The sequence below is a fragment of the Rhinatrema bivittatum genome, chromosome 2 (genome assembly GCF_901001135.1).
Source record: "Rhinatrema bivittatum chromosome 2, aRhiBiv1.1, whole genome shotgun sequence".
Lineage (NCBI taxonomy): Eukaryota > Metazoa > Chordata > Amphibia > Gymnophiona > Rhinatrematidae > Rhinatrema > Rhinatrema bivittatum.
In genome coordinates, this window is record NC_042616.1 from 808309605 (window position 1) to 808330419 (window position 20815).

At 48.6% G+C, this 20815-nt stretch overlaps 1 protein-coding gene across 1 annotated transcript in view; it reads right to left on the minus strand.

The window, feature by feature from the left end:
• Positions 1-866: 866 nt before the first annotated feature.
• LOC115085781 (nicotinate phosphoribosyltransferase-like) overlaps positions 867-20815 on the minus strand; it is a 75924-nt gene continuing 55975 nt past the window's right edge. The window contains exons 12-13 of the mRNA XM_029592186.1: positions 17297-17404; positions 867-3584 (exon numbers count right to left, since the gene is read on the minus strand). Coding sequence (XP_029448046.1) covers positions 3519-3584; positions 17297-17404 — 174 coding nt within the window. The 3' untranslated portion in view covers positions 867-3518. The remainder of the gene's footprint in view (positions 3585-17296; positions 17405-20815) is intronic.

The window sequence follows — 20815 nt, forward strand, 5'->3', positions numbered from 1 at the left end:
TTAAAATATATTTCAGATGTCTTAAGAGCCACAGTTTGTAACAGCCAGTTTTCAAAATATTTTGAAAGTGCTATCGGAAAGATAATCTACTGTCAACCAAAATACCCAGATTACGAGCCGTATCTTTAAATGGAATAGTCACATTTAGGAAAGATGTAAGCCATCTTTGACACAGAGTCTCTTACTGTTCCCTACACGGCCCCAGCCCTCGATATATCCAAAACTTTCTCCCTTACACCAGGTTTTGAGCCATGCATTGAAGTTATAATGCTTAGCCTCTCATTCCCCTTTCTATCACCAATTCTGAAAAGTAATGGTCTTCACCATGTTCCTTATCTGCTTCCCCAGAGTCTAGAAATCTCTCTGTACGGCTTGGATGTTTCTAGCAAGGTCATTGGTTCCAGAGCCCTTACTTTCTTCCTCGATTGCACTGACTGAGGATCCTGGAAGGTATTTAACTATAGCGCTCCCCTCGAGAAGTGTTCCCAAATTAGTGCCTCTGATGACTGAGTCTCCCAGCACTATGGGCTGCTTCTTATGGTTTTTGGTTGTGTTATGAAATGTCTGTGCCCATTGGGTTTCTTCTTTCCTTTCTGATCCCACATCAATCTCCATTGCTTCATTTTCCAATACAGAGAAGGCTTTTTTTTGTGTGTGTCACTTGAGAGAACGGGTGTATCCACATCACAGGTCTTATCCTACCAAAGCCCACTGTAATCCCTTTATTCTTGGGTTTCTAGATGTTCTGTGCATGTGGAAGAGGGCATCTGGGCTGCACTACTGTGAAGAATGGGTGTCTCTGGATCACAGGTCTTATCCTTCCTCATCCAACTGTAATCCCTTTGTTTCTGGGTTTCTGAACCTTCTGTGGTAGGGGGGCTTCCTTGGAGGCTACCAATTCTTTTTTTTTTTTTATTGTAGCTAATTCATCTTTAAGGTGAGCTAACCCCATTTTTATTAAGGAGAGTTGTGAACAAATAGGGCAAGCCCTAAGCTTCCACAAGTTGTTACATTGAACAACAAGTCATCTTGTTCATTTGATTTGATAGAGAACTCCTTTATTCTGATTTAAAAAAAATCAGCAAATTATTTATGCACCCCAGCAAGACTATATAAGAGCAGCAACCTCTGGGATGGGTGGGATTATCAATAATCAAAAAACTCCATTACATGCACTTTGTGAGTTTATCTAATCCACTGGAAAGTTAGTTTTGTTTTTTTGCAAACCCAGAAAAGCAGTCTGGATTCTACACTGTTTCACTTAAAACTGCCCCCTCCCAAAAAACAAGACACACCAATTATACACATTTTTTTCCCCCTTCTAGAACCTTAAGTCCACTGACTCCTCCCCTAAAGAGACAGGTTTTTAAAATGAACTAGACAGGGCAGGTAAATCTAATCTTTGAACACCATAGCACATTCACCAAGCTAAGTTCCTCTTAGAATAAAGAGTAGCCCCCATCTCAGATGCAGAAGGGATTAAGCAGCAGAAAAAAAAATACCTTCTAAAACTACACTTAGCTGATAGCAGTGAGTGCTGTAAGCTTTTGAATCAGGCTGCCCATTGAAGGTGTGCCTCAGTCTGGGTACAACCTGTATGGGACTTGAGCAAGGGCCTCTAAATCTGTTTTCTTTTCTCTGGTCATACTATACAGAGTATGCATGTCATGTAATGCCTTAGTGCTACCCCTAATACCCACTCAGGTTTAACATGTGGACAGAGATCCTGTAAAGCACCGGTGCAAGTGCACCATACTGGCAACCCCTCACCCACCAGTTGAGTTCTCGGTTGCCTTAGCACAAGTACCCAGCCCCTGCAAGCTATCCACTGATGGTTTCTAAGGACACAGACCCCATACAACTCAAGAGTCACAGTTACTAGAAATGCACCTACAGACCAAATACAAAAAATGCTGGGATCATCAGTCAGTCATAGAGGCAGAACTAACAAACTAAAAACCTTATCTTCAAACCCTGAGAAAAACAAACAGAAAAAAAAAAGATGTAATATGCAAACAGTCAACAGTAATACTGTTAACACTAGCTAGACAATTTTCACTATACTTATCAGTGCCTGGGGAGGTGCATGTTAAGCTGCTCTCACAAGGATGTGCATAGGAGCAACAGGGCCTTGACACATATCTGGTTCTTCTTTACTCCCAGCCAAGATTAAGAATGTTTAGTTAATTCTGGCCTTGTCCTCATTAGAGCTGGTACTATAATACCACTGATAAAGCAAACACATTGCTTTCCTAACAGCAATACAGAATGTTGCAATGTTACACCTTCTTGTGAAGAAGTATACACTGTAAGCCTCAAGTTGGGCTATAAAGCAGGTTAGCCTGTTCAGTCCTAGCTGCCAAAAACTGCAGAGCTCAGCAGGAGTTAGGCTGCTACCTGCCTGTCATTTCAATGATTGCAAGAGAAAGGAGGTGGTCTTACTGGGGAATCAAAAGAATCTCAACAGGCACAAAGATCCTCATTTCCCCCTCAGAACATAAGGCACATGGAGCCTGATTATTCAGAGATAGTGAATTTGAGTTTTATTCCTGGCTCAGGTCTTCTGCACCCCAGGTTGGCTGGGGATGTGGGCAGCAGCTTTTACAGCCCTTGGGGGGGGGAAAGGGAGTCATAACCATTATGCAACAGTGACATCTAGTGGCTGGAGTTAGGGCCCGCAATTGCAGGCTGCTGGAGCCCAGACAGTTCCATATCAAAGACTGGTCTAAAGGAAGCGAGGAGGGGAATGAGCCCCTGGGTCAGTCGGGAATGAAGGCTCACGGCAACAGATCCCAGCCCTGGTTCCCACTGAGCTGGAAGCTGCAAACTACCAGGTTCCAAACAAAAGAGAATAAAAAAGGCACACGTACCCTCCCATCTTACAGATACATCGGGAATCTCACGGCAGTGGCAAAAGATCAGCAAACAGCTCACTCACCTACCAACAGCAGCACCCCTTATCCAGCACAGAGTGGCAACTCTGCCCAACCTGAGCTCTGCAGCCTCCTGCCCACCTCAGCCAGCACTGAAGGACGGAGACATTTATTCATCCATTTAAAGGAAGACTGGCATAACGAAAAAATAAGATGCACGCTACTAATTTCTACAGCGCTACTCCTCCTAATACAGAGAAGCTAGGCTAAGGAAAAAATTAAAGAGAGGCCAATGAATAAGACCTAAAGAGAAAGTAACAAAAAAAAAAACAAACTGGAAAGACATAGTAACTGCTGCTGCTTTAAGTGAAATTCACGGCTTCAGTCTATATGAACAGCATTTCAGTTAACAGCGCTATGCACAACGTATGATATTTTCTATACAGCAGGAGTGAGCGATGGGGCACGTAGGAGGCGGCAGTCAATGGCCGGTTGCGCTCTCTTCCCTGAAGTTCGGTAGTTTGTGTTCATATACAGAGTTCATTTCGCTGTGCCACGGGGAGGGTGGGAGGACACGCCAGCAGGGACCCCACCCATCAGGGGAGGCCTGCGAGTCCTTCCATGGGGCGGGAGCTGCGCACTGCATCACTGAAGGTGATTTTCCGTCCTGAGGCTGTTGAGGAGGTGATGCAGTTTTTCTGTCACGGCGACCTGCAGGAGAGAACAAAACATGAAGAGGAACTCTCGGGGCCATGGAGAGATATTCACTTCTGGCCATGGAAGAGTCCGGGAGGCCAAGCAGCGCAATAACAGAAAATTATCCCCACTTTAAACTGTGCCTTTCGCCTAAACAGGAAGGCAGTGATGGGAACGGTTTAATTCTTCAGAAGTACCCGGTACATGCAGGGCGGCCTGCCAGCACATTCCCAGAACCCGAGCTACCTAAATGTTTGCAGAAGGGGAGAAGAGAGAACGAACAATGTTATTGAAATTATTACCCTCATGCAGTTGGGCAATATATTTATTTTATTTATTTATTTAACGGTTTTATATACCGACATTCATCAAAGATATCACATCGGTTCACAGCGTAACAAGAAACTAGTGCCAGTGGCGGCGCTTTACATCGAACAAGTTTAACATAATACAGTTAAAAAATATTGGAACATAATAACTAGAGCATGAGGAAAGGTAGGGGAAGTAAAACATTAAACTAAAATTAGAATAACATGATTACAAGAAGGTAAAAGAAGAGAAAAAAAGGGGGGGAGAAGTGACAGAAGAATAAAATTAGATTAGTGAATTATTGTAAGCGAAGATTGCAGGTATATACAAAATGTACAATTATAGGGAATAATATAAAATAACAATAGTTCAGGGAAGGGGTGAGGTGAGAAAGGGGGGGGAGAGGTAGGGAATGGAGGGGGGAAGGGTAATACAGAGGGGAGGGAGAAGAGGAATGGTGTAAGCTTAGGGAGAAGCCAGTTCAAGCGGGGACTCACCCGCTTTTAGTGAAAAACCAAGTCAAGAGGGGACAGAGAAGGGAGGGTGTAGATGAGAGCACGGGGCCTTTAAGTATATGCTTTGGTGAAGAGCCAGGTCTTGAGCTTGCGCTTGAAGGTTTTTGAGCATTCTTCTTGGCGAAGTTCAACTGGCATTGTGTTCCAGAGAATAGGCCCGGCGATAGATAATGCACGGGCTCTCGTGGAGGTTAATTTGTAAAGTTTAGGTGAGGTGGTGGGCATGGTGGCGAGATAAATGTGTCTAGTGGGTTTATTGGCTTGGTGTAATCGGAGGGTGTCATTGAACCAATTCATTTCGGGATTGAACAAGGCCTTATGAACGAGTGAGAGAGCCTTATATTGTATACGGGAAGCTATGGGAAGCCAATGTAGATCTTTTAGGACCGGTGTGATGTGGTCGTGTCTGTGTGTGTTGGTCAAAATCCGGACTGTTGTATTTTGTAGTATTTGAAGGGGGTGGATGGCATTGTTGGGGAGTCTGAGGAGAAGGGAATTACAATAGTCGATTTTGGCAAAGATAATGGTTTGTAGAACCGTACGGAAGTCAGGGGGATGAAGTAGAGGTTTAAGTTTCTTAAGGGTGTGAAGTTTAAAGAATCCATCCTTTATTATACTACTGATGAATTTCTTCAGTGTGAGGTGGCCATCGAGAATGATACCCAGATCTCGGACTTGTTGAGCAAATGGGATGTGTGACAGAAGAGAGGAGTTCAGTTGGTTTTGGGGTGAGATAAGCATAATTTCAGTTTTAGTGGTATTAAGGGCTAAGTGGATGGAAGATAGTAGATTGTTTATGGATTGAAGGGTATCTTTCCAGATATCCATGGTTTTTGAAAGAGAGTCGGTAATGGGGATGAGCAACTGAACATAGTCAGCGTATATATAGTGAGGGAGGTTGAGGCTAGAAAGGAGGTAACAGAGGGGTAAGATGTAGATATTGAAAAGGGTTGAGGAGAGGGATGAACCTTGTGGGACACCTTGCTTGAGGGGTATGGCCTTTGAGATATGATTTCCTAGCTGAATTTTGAAATCTCTGTTACTAAGGTAGGAGTTGAACCAATTGAGAGCAACACCTGTGATGCCAATTTCAGTTAATCGCTGTAGGAGAATGGAATGGCTGATGGTATCAAATGCAGAGGAGATATCAAGAAAGGCAAGGATATAAGATTGTCCTTTTTCGAAGCCTTTGAGTATATGATCTGACAGTGAGAGTAAAAGAGTCTCGGTGCTATGAGATTTTCGAAAACCGTACTGAGAAGGTGCAAGGATGTGATTGTCATCGAGATATTCGGTGAGTTGTTTGTTAACGGTTTTTTCAAGGAGTTTGGATATGAAAGGGAGATTGGAAATGGGGCGGTAATTGGCTAGATCAGAGGGGTCTAGTTTAGGTTTTTTTAGAATAGGTTTGATGATTGCTTGTTTAAGGGGGACAGGTACCTTTCCTGAGTTAATGGACAGGTTGATGATATTAGTTAAGGGTTTAGCAATCAGGTTAGGTATTGCGAGAAGATGTTTGGTGGGTATTGTGTCAGTTGGATGGGTGGAGGGTTTGGCCTTTTTAATGAGAATTTCTATTTCTAGTGTAGAAGTGCATGATAGAGAAGATAGAATATTAGTGTTATTACTAGTCTTAATTTGGTTGCAGATGGGTTCAGATTGTTGGATGGGAGTGGATGATGCATTGGTGAACTTGGATATCAACCTGTCTATTTTGGTTTGGAAAAATGTGGCAAGTTCTTCACATTTAGATTTGGCTACGTCATCTGGGACGTCAGAAGCTGCTGACTTGGTAAGAGAGTTGACGTACTCATATAGCACTTTAGGATTGTATTGGAATTGGTGTATTTTGTTAGCGAAGAAATCTCGTTTTGTATTGTTAAGTTTTTCTTTATACAGGTGTAGGGAGGATTTGAATTGTGCCAAGTGTTTATGAGATGGGTCATGGCGCCAAATCTTTTCGGATTTTCGAAGTTGTTGTTTGAGGTTTTTTAGTTCGTGGGAGTACCAAGGTTTCTTTTTGTTGTTGTTTTGTGAGGAGATGAGTTTGGCTTGTAGGGGGCACGTGGAATTGGCTATAGTATTTGTAATGTCATGCCATGAGGCCAGTGCTGTGTCAGCGTTGGAGAGGTCTAAGTGATCAAGATTGTTTGAGACTGCTGAAATAAGGTCATCTCTAGTACAATTTTTTCTGTAGTGGATAGTTTTATTAGTGTTATCGTGGCGTGTGGGTATCTTGATGGAGAGAGATGCATTGATGAGGTGATGATCTGACCAAGGGATGGGTGTTTGGGAAGGAGGGTCAGTTTGAATGAGGGCATTAGTAAAGAGGAGATCGAGGGTATGGCCTGCCTTGTGAGTAGGGAAATCAATGGATTGTTTGAATCCAAGAGCATTTAGTGAGTCGAGTATAGCGTCACATGATGGGGTCCGGGGGGAGCTATCAACATGTAAGTTGAAATCGCCTAATATGATTGCTGGGGTGTCGATAGAGATGTTCTTAGCGATGTATTCTATAAGGGTTGACGGGTTGCTATGTAGAGTTCCTGGGGGGGCATAGACGAGACAGATTTGTAGAGAGGGGGACTTGAACAGTCCTATTTCAATTTTAGGTGGGGGAGGGATGGGGAGGAGAATCATATTGAATTTTTTCTTAATGGCTAAAAGTAAACCACCTCCTTTCTTTTTTGCCCTGGGGATAGAAAAAATGTCGTATGTATCAGATGGAAGCTGATTAAGGAGAACCGTATCAGATTCCTTAAGCCAGGACTCTGTTATGGCACAGATATCCGGATTTTGGTCTATGAGTAGGTCATTGAGTAGAGGGGTTTTTTTGTTTAGTGACTTGGCATTGAGGAGAACAAGAGAGAGAGCGGTAAGACCAATGATTTGGGTGAGAGGGGGGGAGATCATGGAAGGGAGGATGGTTTTTAGATGTGAGTAATGCCGTGGGTATAGGGGGGAGTTGGGCCTGCATTTGTTGTATTTGAGAATAGTGATTTGGTGTTGATGCATGCTGAATGGGTGGATAAAATATGTAAGCAATCGTCCTATGCCTTTTGCTTAGGAGAATCAAGCACATATAAATCAATACAACGGGAGGCAGAGCATGCACAGCAGGGGCTACATATAAATCAATACATCGGGAGGCAGAGCATGCACAGCAGGGGGTACATATAAATCAATACATCGGGAGGCAGAGAATCCACGGCAGTGGCTGAAAGGAATCAGTAAGTTTTTGCTTGGGACATTTTCTTTTTTTTAAAGTATTGGGGCGAAGTTAACTATTTGGGAATATTATTTAGTGTGTTTGTGCTTTAATAGTCAGTAAGGCAGCGAATAAACAGAAATTAGACTGTATTTTTAAATAGTTAGTCAGTAAGGCAGCTAGTAAGCAGTAGTTAGCGTGTTTATTTTTAATAGTCTGTAAGGCAGCTAGTAAGTAGAAGTTAGTGTGTTTGTATATTTAAAAAAAAAAAAAAAAAAGTAGCCAGAAGCTAGAAATAAGCTAGGAGCAGTGTATACCTAAGTAAAAAAGTTGAAAAAGTTCAGTTCAGTTACTCAGCTTGGAAAGGTGTTAAGGTAGTGTGACTTGGTTTGATTAGGTACCAACATTTGTTAATCAAGAGAGCAGTGAGTCACTCTGGCTGAATAATTTAGACTGTTTATAATTCCCAACCCTCCCACCCCTAGCTCAGCCTTTAATTTATAGGCAGGTGCCACTTAAAAAAAAAACCCAAAACAAATCTTGAGAGTTTGATCAATCCCCTGTAGGCCACTACCAGACATATAGTGAATTCACTAATACATTTAAAGGACATCAGACACATTCCTACTCCCATAGCAACCTAAAACTTAAACAGGAACTGAACAAATTTGAGATGAAGGCAGCAGTCCAGAAGCAAGAGGGGGGCTTCCCAGTCTTTTGCATAGAGTGTCACATGTATGATTTTTTACCCGCAGGTGAGAAATTGTACATGTGCATGCGATGCAAAGAGCTCCTGTCTCTCAGAGTACGAGTCCGATCTCTGGAGGCTAGAGTGGCAGACCTGGAGGAGCTGAGGCAGACAGAGAGGTATATAGATGAGACCTTCAGGGACATAGTAGCCAACTCCCAACTTTAGACTTGGAGGAAAAAGGTCTCATGATTGGAGAGCATCAACCTGGCACAGCAGGAAAAGATCCTGTAGCAAGGACCTGCTCTCTAAGTGGTGCATTGTCCTTTCACACCAAGGATTATCTCCTCAAGGCCTACTGCCCAGGAGGGAAGGGTAGGTCGGCCGTCATAGTTGGTGATTCGATTATTAGGAATGTAGACAGCTGGGTGGCTGGTAGGCATGAGGATCGCCTGGTAACAAGCCTACCTGGTGCGAAGGTGGCGGACCTCATGCATCACCTAGACAGGATTTTAGCTGAGGAGGAGCCGGCTGTCCTGGTACATGTTGTCACCAACAACATAGGAAAATGTGGGAGGGAGGTTCTGGAAAAGAAAATTATTCCTTACCTGCTAATTTTCATTCCTGTAGTACCAAGGATCACCCCCTCCCAGCAGATGGAGTCAAATAGAACGTTGAAGGATGCTTCCTTATAAGGTAGTGCACCCTCTACTAATCCTCAGTATGGAGTATATCAAAGCAAAGAGGAAAATCAGGATGGATCAAGAACAATAGAATTAAGTAACAAATAACAGTGTGCAAAAGGCACAAAACAGTGTCAAACAACAAACTTGCAGAATGAACCATTAACCAGCCAAAGGAAAAAAGGCACTGAAGAACAATTTGAGCAGAGAGGCAATCCCAAACCCAATAAAACAGTCAGGGAGGGTGTCTGGACTGATCCTTGGTACTACAGGAACGAAAATTAGCAGGTAAGGAATAATTTTCTTTTCCCTGTATGTACCAGGATCAGTCCAGACAGTGGGATGTACCAAAGCTTCCCTACGTAGGGTGGGCCCTGGAAAGCCCTGCTCGAATGACCCTAGAGCCAAAGGAGCCAAAAGTAGGTGACTGTATGTGTAGACGATAATGACGAGCAAAGGTATGTAACGATTTCCAAGTTGCCGCTCGACAAATCTCCTGGAACGAGACAGATTGCATCTCCGCCCAGGAAGCAGCCTGAGCTCGAAGAGAATGGGCCTCGACATCCACCGGAAGTTGTCGACCCGCTCCAATGTAGGCCACCGAGATCGCCTCCTTCAGCCAGCGAGCAATGGTAGTTTTCGACACCTTGGCCCCCTTCCTCGGACCATGCCAGAGAACAAAATGATGGTCTGACAAGCGAAAATCATTAGTGACTTCCAGATAGTGAATGAGGATACGCTTGACATCTAGCTTGCGTAGATCCGCCGATGCATCCGCTGAGAAGGACGGAAGTTCTACTGTCTGATTTAAGTGGAACTCAGAAACCACCTTGGGCAGAAAAGCAGGCACAGTGTGCAAGGAAACTCCCGAATCTGTAAAACGAAGGTAGGGCTCTCTGCACGAGAGTGCTTGAAGCTCCGAGATTCTGCGGGCAGAACTAATAGCTACCAGGAAAACTGTCTTGAGAGTGATATCCTTGAGGGTCGCGGAACACATGGGTTCAAAGGGTGGACCGACCAAGATTCGGAGAACGAGATTGAGACTCCACGAAGGATAAAGAGTGTGGACCGGGGGTTTCACTTGCTTCATCCTCCTGAGGAATTGGATGATATCCAGGTGAGAGGAGAGGGAAGTTCCCTCTCGTTGATGACGTAAAGAGCCTAGGGCAAAGACTTGCACACTCAGCAAGTTGTAGGCCAGACCCTTGTCCAGTCCCTGATGAAGTAAAGATAGGATCTGAGCCACTGAGGCGGTCCGTGGAGACACAGGTATGGAGGCACACCAGTTCTCAAACACTTTCCATACCCTGATATAGGAGCTGGAGGTAGACGTCTTTCTAGCCTTGAGGAGGGTGAGATAACTGCCTCTGGGTATCCACGCCGTCTCAGCCGGCGCCTCTCAAAAGCCAGGCCGCAAGACAGAAGCGATCGGCCTGGGCGAAAGATACCGGACCCTGATGCAGCAAGCGTGGAAGGTTACCCAGACGAAGAGGTCCGTCCACTGCGAGGTTGATCAAGTCTGCAAACCACGGACGACGGAGCCATTCCGGCACCACCAGCATTACTGGACCCTGGTGGGACTCTATTCTCCGGAGCACCTTGCCCACCAGAGGCCAAAGGGGAAACACAGAGGAGAACGTGACGGGGCCAGGGGAGGACTAAGGCATCCACTTCCCTCTGCGCTGTACTCTCTTCTGCGACTAAAGAACCGAGCTGCCTTGGCATTCCGGGAGGTTGCCATAGATCCAGATAGGGCGTCCCCCATCCGTGAAACAGGAGATTCACCGCCTCCTCTGAGAGTTCCCACTCTCCAGGATCTAGATGTTGACGACTAAGAAAGTCGGCTTGAATGTTGTCTACACCTGCGATGTGGGAAGCCGCTAGGCGGGAGAGATGAGTCTCCACCCATGCCATCAACCTGTCTGTCTCCTGAAAGACATGCCGGCTCCTCGTGCCCCCTTGGCGATTGATGTAGGCCACAGTGGTCGCATTGTGTGAGAGTATTTGGACTGCGTGATGATGGACGAGAGGTAGGAAGCGTTTCAATGCCAGACGCACTGCTCTGGTCTCCAAGAGACTGATCGGCCAAGTTGCTTAGGACGGCGTCCACTTCCCTTGCGCAGAACTCATCTGACACACCGCTCCCCAGCCAGAGAGACTGGCGTCCGTCATGACGATTACCCATTTTGGGATATCCAAAGGAACACCCTGGAGAAGATGAGACAGGTTGAACCACCACGAGAGACTATCCTTGGCTTCCTGCGGGAGAGGAAGGATGGCTTGGAAGTCCCGAGACACTGGCTTCCAGTGGGAGAGCAAGGCACACTGTAAGGGACACATATGTGCAAACGCCCAGGGGACCAGATCGATGGTGGAAGCCATGGATCCCAGGACTTGGAGGTAATCCCACGCCGTTGGAAGCGAGAGACAGATTAATCGCTGTATCTGAGCTATGAGTGTATGAGCCCTGTCCGGGGGCAGAGACACCTTGCCCAGCGCTGTTTCGAAATGCACCCCCAGGAAGTCCAGAGACTGAGATGGAGAAAGGCTGCTCTTGGTGAAGTTGACTGCCCAACCGAGGGAGTGAAGAAGCGTCAACACCTTGTCGACCGCCCAGTGGCACTGGGCTGAGGACTCTGCCCGAATGAGCCAGTCATCCAGGTATGGGTGCACCAAGACTCCCTCCCTCCGGAGAGTGGCAGCTACTACTATCATCACCTTCGTGAAGGTTCGAGGAACAGTCGCAAGACCAAAGGGTAGAGCCTGGAACTGGAAATGCTGTCCCAGAATCTTGAATCGCAGAAAACGCTGATGCGCTTGGAGGATGGGAATGTGTAGATAAGCTTCCATCAGATCCAAGGAGGCCAAAAATTCTCCGGCGTATACCGCCGTTATCACGGAGCGCAAGGTTTCCATCCGAAAGTGGGGAATCTTGAGGGCCCTGTTGACCATCTTGATATCCAAGATCGGGCGGAAGGAACCTTCCTTCTTGGGGACTACGAAGTATACCAAATAATGTCCCCAGCCTACTTCCAGGGGACAGAAGCCTGTCGAGTGTCTGCCGGACTATGAGTTTTCTCTGGACTGGGCCACATGGAGAGAAGAGGAACCTGTCTCTTAGCGGCCGAGCAAATTCTAACGCGTAGCCGTGTCTTAGAATATCCAGGACCCACTGATCTGACGTGATGTTGACCCACTCCTCGTAGAAAAGGGGGAGATTTCCCCCTATCCTGGGGATCAGGGAGTGGGCCGGCATAGCTTCATTGTGAAGACTTGGAGGACGTCCCCTGGGCCGGACCAGAGTGGGGCTGTCTTCGGGCACGAAAGGACTCAGTCCAGGATTGAGATTGAGAGGACGGCCGACAAGGAGCTGCAGTCCTTGCCTGGCAGAAACGAATCGGCTTCTAGTGGAATTAAAAGACCTAGAACGAGGGTGATCCTCTGGCAGTTTGTGTACCTTATTCTCTCTGAGGGACTCGATAATCTGGTCCAGATCCTCCCCAAATAGAAGCTTGCCCTTGAAGGGTAGGGATCCCAGCTGTGACTTGGAAGAAGAATCCGCAGACCAGTTGCTAAGCCAGAGGAGGCGTCTAGCCAAGACTGCAGAAACCATAGATCTGGCAATACTCTCAGAATGTCATATACAGCGTCCGCTCCAGATGCTATGACGGCCTCCAGGTGGTCTGCCTGAAGTGCTTCCTCAGGAGGCAATTCCTGGGAGCTGAGCAGCTGTTAAAGCCAGCGGAGGCCTGCACACTGAGCGAAGGAACTACAGATGGACGCCCAGACACTCAGGGCGGACACCTCAAAAACTCTCTTAAGATAAACTTCCAGCTTTCGATCTTGAAGATCTTGCAAGGCTGCACCACCCGTTACTGGAATGGTAGTTCTTTTCGTCACCGCTGAGACTGCAGAATCTACTTTGGAAACCTTAAGAAGCTACAGGAAATCATCCAAGAGAGGATATAGCTTATCCATGGCTCTGCCGACCTTGAGGGAGGTCTCCGGAGAATCCCATTCCCTGGATAATAGTTGAAGGAACGTGGGATGGGAAGGAAAGGACCTACACGGCGGAAGTAGACCAGCCAGAAGGGGGTCCCCTTTCTTCGCTGGTGTATTAGGCTCAGGCGGGTCTTGAGGGGCCTCAATGTCCAATTCCTGTAGGATATGTGGAATGAGGGGGTTCAGCTCATCCCTCTGGAAGATCCGCAGGAATCTAGGATCATCCACTTCCAATTTGAGCCATAGTTGAAGGTTCATCCGGATCCGGGTCCTATTGAGGAACAGACCCCCCCGCAGAGGGGTGTACCAAACGGACCCTCGGAGCCCTTGAGGTGGTCGGAGGTACCCCTGGTTCCGGGACCGCTGACCCTTGGGCACACCCACGGTCTGGGCATTTCCCAAGACCTCAGTGGAATCAGCCATTCTGGGTACCTTAGGAGGAGGACGACCCGCCAAAAATTCCTGGTGCTGGCCCATTCTGGCCAGGTAAGCATTGTGAAGCAGGAGAACAAAAACCGTGGAAAACTGAGCTGGCCCCAATGGAGGAAGAGTGGGAAGATCCCCTGACGGAGGAAAAGGCTCCAGAGATGGAACGGGTGTCTAAACAGACGGCTGAGATGAAAAAGAAGCGCCAGAGCAGCCGAGTCTGGAGATAAAATGTCCGCCGTTCCCGTGGTCAGCGGGATCGGAGCCAGCCCCTGAGCGTCAAGGCACGCCAGAAGAAGAGAACCAGAGCGGCCCGGCGGTTGAGAGGGTCCCTCTCCCCACCAGGGAGGCAAGCTGCGCAAATCCCCTCGCGGGAGAGCCTCGACCCGGGCTCTCCACAAGCGCAGCACCTGGACGAACGAGGCATGGGGAACCCCGACGGAGCCGCGAGGGAACCAGCTGTTCTTAACACGAGAAACAGGCAAGGTTTAAAGCTGCGGGAAGCAGGAAAAACCTCCGCTACAACCTGTTCTTCCTCACGCTCAGCAGGTTCGTGGCTGTAAGAAGCGGGTAATAGCCTCCGCTTCAGTCCTGCTCTCTCTCTCTATCCCTCAGCGACCCACAGATAGAAGCATAGAGGAATAACGCCTCTCTGTACCGGCTGCCCCGAGGAAAACGGCATCTCAGGGGCAGCGGGTTGGATAGCAGCCTCAGGGGGAGAGGTCGGCACCACCGACTTGCACCCCGGAGAGAGGAAATAACCTGTCAAAAGGAAATAAAAACAAACTTACCCCGACAACAGAGATGGGAGGGGTGGGGGGAACTCAAATACTACTGCCTGCAAGCAATAGAATGCTCCCACTAAAACAGGAGCGGAGGCTACAGGAAAGCTCTCCAAATAATTCCCTCAGAAAATTCAAAATTCAAAGATTTTTTATTTATTTATTTTTTAATAAGACTTGATCCATCCAAAAGAAAGGAAAGCTGAGGAAAATAGAGAAAATTCCTAAAATAGCTTTCTAGTCATCTCAGTGGGTAATGAAAGCCACCACTGTCATCTGCTGGAGTCAAGAGAATACTGAGGATTAGTAGAGGGTGCACTGCCTTATAAGGAAGCATCCTTCAAAGTTCTATCTGACTCCATCTGCTGGAAGGGGGAGATAACCCACTGTCTGGACTGATCCGGGTACGTACAGGGAATACTGAGGATTAGTAGAGGGTGCACTGCCATATAAGGAAGCATCCTTCAAAGTTCTCTCTGACTCCATCTGCTGGAAGGGGGAGATAACCCACTGTCTGGGCTGATCCTGGTACGTACAGGGAATACTGAGGATTAGTAGAGGGTGCACTGCCTTATAAGGAAGCATCCTTCAAAGTTCTCTCTGACTCCATCTGCTGGAAGGGGGAGATAACCCACTGTCTGGGCTGATCCTGGTACGTACAGGGAATACTGGGGATTAGTAGAGGGTGACCTGCCTTATAAGGAAGCATCCTTCAAAGTTCTGACTCCATCTGCTGGAAGGGGGAGATAACCCACTGTCTAGGCTGATCCTGGTACGTACAGGGAATACTGAGGATTAGTAGAGGGTGCACTGCCTTATAAGGAAGCATCCTTCAAAGTTCTATCTGACTCCATCTGCTGGACGGGGGAGATAACCCGCTGTCTGGGCTGATCCTGGTACGTACAGGGAATACTGAGGATTAGTAGAGGGTGCACTACCTTATAAGGAAGCATCCTTCAAAGTTCTATCTGACTCCATCTGCTGGAAGGGGGAGATAACCCGCTGTCTGCACTGATCCTGGTACGTACAGGGAATACTGGGGATTAGTAGAGGGTGCACTGCCTTATAAGGAAGCATCCTTCAAAGTTCTCTCTGACTCCATCTGCTGGAAGGGGGAGATAACCCGCTGTCTGCGCTGATCCTGGTACGTACAGGGAATACTGAGGATTAGTAGAGGGTGCACTGCCTTATAAGGAAGCATCCTTCAAAGTTCTCTCTGACTCCATCTGCTGGAAGGGGGAGATAACCCACTGTCTGGGCTGATCCTGGTACGTACAGGGAATACTGAGGATTAGTAGAGGGTGCACTGCCTTATAAGGAAGCATCCTTCAAAGTTCTATCTGACTCCATCTGCTGGAAGGGGGAGATAACCTCACTGTCTGCACTGATCCTGGTACGTACAGGGAACATGGAATAGACTTACATTTTTGGGTACTTGCCAGGTTCTTATGGCCTGGATCGGCCACTGTTGGACACAGGATGCTGGGCTGACCTACGGCAGGGGGTACATCCAAGGTGGGTGGAGGAGGGGGATAAGTAACATGTCTGTTCCAGGACCCTTGTAGATTCCAGGCCCAGACTGCAGTCCTCCTCCTCCAGGGAAAGGTGAGACATGGCCTTTCACCAAGCAGGACACGATGATTTGGGGTGGGGGCTCCCCGCCAGTCCTAGAAATGTATTTTTGACTGACCAGAGTGGGCAAAGAGTTTAACAAAATCCCTCCAATATTTAATCAAGCACATCAGCCCTCTCTCTGCGGTGTGCTAGCGGCCCAGCCTGCAGTGCAGAAAATTGCTAAGGTGGACTTACTTGGGGGGCAGGCCAGCCCTGCAGAGAGGCTTGGGTTCAATTCGCAGCTCGTGTCTTCCTCTTTCCAGGGTCTGCCGGGCTGGGGTTGCTGTGGAGGTAGTGCTCATAGCCCCCTGGGAGTGTGGGGGGGGGGGGGGGGGCACGGGAAGGGTCAGAATGGAGCCTAGGAGAGCCGCTTCAAAGCAGATTACATTCAGGTTCTGATGGACCTGAGGCAGTGGAGGGCGAAGGGACTTGCCTAAGGTCACCAGGTGCGGCAGCAGGATCTGAACCCTGGCTGCTCCAGGTCACAGCCCCCTGCTCTTCTGAAAAACCCGACCAGCTGTGGGGGTCCCCCAGGACAGGTTTGGGAAGCCCTGACATTGGGGGGGGGGGGGGGGGGGGAAATCCCCAGGAAGTGTGAATGGAAGGCCCACGGCCCCAGATCCCAGCCCTAGTACAGACAGAGCCGGAAGCTCAAAAAGGAAGAAACCGCCACGTCAAACCCTAAAACCTGAGGTCGGGGAGGGGGGGGCAGCGTCTCGGGACGGCAAGCCCGTTGAGCGCTTTTCTAAGCCACCGGAGCTGGCCACAAAGACCAAACGTGCGGAAGAGCCGAGCGACAAAAGCGCTGCGGGCGGAAAGCTGGGAACGCTAGGTGGACCGTCCCCCGCTGGTCCCGGGCGACACCAGGGTCAGCTGTGCACCTTGGGGAGGAGACCAAGGGTCACATAAAGGAGAGAAACCGTCCTCATCCAACAATCTACCGAAAGACCGTAAACAGCAGGCAGCCCCTCGCACGGGGGCCATCCGTGTCTACCAGTGAGGCTCCTTTCATGCTGAACGGATCAGCTCTCCTCTGCGGTACCTCCTAACCCCTCCGTGGGCTGACGCGAATCGCTAATCTGAGCACAGCTGTGCGCCAGGATGCAGCAAAGCCGTCTTAACAGAGCCCTCGGTTGTCTGCCGATTCTCCTAGGGAAAAAACTCACCCCCTTTAAAACTGGAGAAATGATACCAAGCTTTCAAAGCCATTTTTGTTTTTTGGGCGGTTTTTTTTTTTTTTAGCGGAGCACCAGGCCTGGGCGTTCATTTGAAAGGAAACAGAACCACAACCAAAAAAAAAAAAAAAAAAAAAGTGCTTTTCTCTTTCATTTTCAAATGGAGCAATCCCCTCGCCTCATCTGCGGGTCTCAGGGGCTGGAGAGATCTCCGGCCGCTCCCGCCCCGCTGAGCTCTCAGTTACAAATGAATGAAAGAAAGAAAACGAAATAGAAAAACAAAAAAAAAAAAAACAATTGGTCCCAGACCGCGGCGGAACTTTACCTTGTAAGGGTCAGGGTGTTGTAGCCGCCTGTGGTCAGGACTCAGCACGGTCAGGGAGGTCTGGGCATGGCGCCGGATCTCTGCGAGGCCGGGGAGACGCTGGCAGATCTGCGAAGGAAACAGAACGAGAACGGGAAGCAGAGCCGGCACACGAGGCCAAACCGCAATGCATACCTACAGCCACACAGGTTCACATGCACATAAAGGTTCTTATACATCTCTATACATAAAAAGGATCATAGCTGCAGAGGGGAAGTGTGGTGAAGAGAGAAAAAAAAGCAATAGTGGCCATTTCCCTATAGAGAAGCAGTGCGTGCACAGAGCTCTCTTACATGGGAGCCATTTCCCCCATAGAGAAGCAGTGCGTGCACAGAGCTCTCTTACCTGGGAGCCATTTCCCCCACAGAGAAGCAGTGCGTGCACAGAGCTCTCTTACATGGGAATCATTTCCCCCACAGAGAAGCAGTGCGTGCACAGAGCTCTCTTACATGGGAATCATTTCCCCCCATAGAGAAGCAGTGCGTGCACAGAGCTCTCTTACATGGGAACCATTTCCCCCATAGAGAAGCAGTGCGTGCACAGAGCTCTCTTACATGGGAATCATTTCCCCCATAGAGAAGCAGTGCGTGCACAGAGCTCTCTTACATGGGAGCCATTTCCCCCCATAGAGAAGCAGTGCGTGCACAGAGCTCTCTTACATGGGAATCATTTCCCTATAGAGAAGCAGTGCGTGCACAGAGCTCTCTTACATGGGAGCCATTTCCCCCACAGAGAAGCAGTGCGTGCACAGAGCTCTCTTACCTGGGAGCCATTTCCCCCACAGAGAAGCAGTGCGTGCACAGAGCTCTCTTACATGGGAATCATTTCCCCCACAGAGAAGCAGTGCGTGCACAGAGCTCTCTTACATGGGAATCATTTCCCCCCATAGAGAAGCAGTGCGTGCACAGAGCTCTCTTACATGGGAATCATTTCCCCCATAGAGAAGCAGTGCGTGCACAGAGCTCTCTTACATGGGAATCATTTCCCCCATAGAGAAGCAGTGCGTGCACAGAGCTCTCTTACATGGGAATCATTTCCCCCATAGAGAAGCAGTGCGTGCACAGAGCTCTCTTACATGGGAATCATTTCCCCCATAGAGAAGCAGTGCGTGCACAGAGCTCTCTTACATGGGAGCCATTTCCCCCCATAGAGAAGCAGTGCGTGCACAGAGCTCTCTTACATGGGAACCATTTCCCTATAGAGAAGCAGTGCGTGCACAGAGCTCTTACATGGGAGCCATTTCCCCCATAGAGAAGCAGTGCGTACACAGAGCTCTCTTACCTGGGAGCCATTTCCCCCATAGAGAAGCAGTGCGTGCACAGAGCTCTCTTACATGGGAACCATTTCCCCCCATAGAGAAGCAGTGCGTGCACAGAGCTCTCTTACATGGGAACCATTTCCCCCCATAGAGAAGCAGTGCGTGCACAGAGCTCTCTTACATGGGAACCATTTCCCCCCATAGAGAAGCAGTGCGTGCACAGAGCTCTCTTACATGGGAACCATTTCCCCCCATAGAGAAGCAGTGCGTGCACAGAGCTCTCTTACATGGGAATCATTTCCCCCCATAGAGAAGCAGTGCGTGCACAGAGCTCTCTTACATGGGAATCATTTCCCCCATAGAGAAGCAGTGCGTGCACAGAGCTCTCTTACATGGGAATCATTTCCCCCATAGAGAAGCAGTGCGTGCACAGAGCTCTCTTACATGGGAGCCATTTCCCCCCATAGAGAAGCAGTGCGTGCACAGAGCTCTCTTACCTGGGAATCATTTCCCCCACAGAGAAGCAGTGCGTGCACAGAGCTCTCTTACCTGGGAATCATTTCCCCCACAGAGAAGCAGTGCGTGCACAGAGCTCTCTTACCTGGGAATCATTTCCCCCACAGAGAAGCAGTGCGTGCACAGAGCTCTCTTACATGGGAATCATTTCCCCCATAGAGAAGCAGTGCGTGCACAGAGCTCTCTTACATGGGAATCATTTCCCCCATAGAGAAGCAGTGCGTGCACAGAGCTCTCTTACATGGGAATCATTTCCCCCATAGAGAAGCAGTGCGTGCACAGAGCTCTCTTACATGGGAATCATTTCCCCCATAGAGAAGCAGTGCATGCACAGAGCTCTCTTACATGGGAATCATTTCCCCCATAGAGAAGCAGTGCCTGCACAGAGCTCTCTTACATGGGAATCATTTCCCCCATAGAGAAGCAGTGCGTGCACAGAGCTCTCTTACATGGGAGCCATTTCCCCCCATAGAGAAGCAGTGCGTGCACAGAGCTCTCTTACATGGGAATCATTTCTCCCATAGAGAAGCAGTGCGTGCACAGAGCTCTCTTACCTGGGAATCATTTCCCCCACAGAGAAGCAGTGCGTGCACAGAGCTCTCTTACATGGGAATCATTTCCCCCATAGAGAAGCAGTGCGTGCACAGAGCTCTCTTACATGGAGCCATTTCCCCCATAGAGAAGCAGTGCGTGCACAGAGCTCTCTTACATGGGAATCATTTCCCCCATAGAGAAGCAGTGCGAGCACAGAGCTCTCTTACATGGGAATCATTTCCCCCATAGAGAAGCAGTGCGTGCACAGAGCTCTCTTACATGGGAATCATTTCCCCCATAGAGAAGCAGTGCGTGCACAGAGCTCTCTTACATGGAGCCATTTCCCCCATAGAGAAGCAGTGCGAGCACAGAGCTCTCCTACATGGGAATCATTTCCCCCATAGAGAAGCAGTGCGTGCACAGAGCTCTCTTACCTGGGAGCCATTTCCCCCATAGAGAAGCAGTGCGTGCACAGAGCTCTCTTACCTGGGAGCCATTTCCCCCATAGAGAAGCAGTGCGTGCACAGAGCTCTCTTACATGGGAATCATTTCCCCCATAGAGAAGCAGTGCGTGCACAGAGCTCTCTTACATGGGAATCATTTCCCCCATAGAGAAGCAGTGCGTGCACAGAGCTCTCTTACATGGGAATCATTTCCCCCATAGAGAAGCAGTGCGTGCACAGAGCTCTCTTACATGGGAATCATTTCCCCCATAGAGAAGCAGTGCGTGCTCAGAGCTCTCTTACATGGGAATCATTTCCCCCATAGAGAAGCAGTGCGTGCACAGAGCTCTCTTACATGGGAATCATTTCCCCCATAGAGAAGCAGTGCGTGCACAGAGCTCTCTTACATGGGAATCATTACCCCCATAGAGAAGCAGTGCGCGCACAGAGCTCTCTTACCTGGGAATCATTTCCCCCATAGAGAAGCAGTGCGTGCACAGAGCTCTCTTACCTGGGAATCATTTCCCCCATAGAGAAGCAGTGCGTGCACAGAGCTCTCTTACCTGGGAATCATTTCCCCCATAGAGAAGCAGTGCGTGCACAGAGCTCTCTTACCTGGGAATCATTTCCCCCATAGAGAAGCAGTGCGTGCACAGAGCTCTCTTACATGGGAACCATTTCCCCCCATAGAGAAGCAGTGCGTGCACAGAGCTCTCTTACATGGGAACC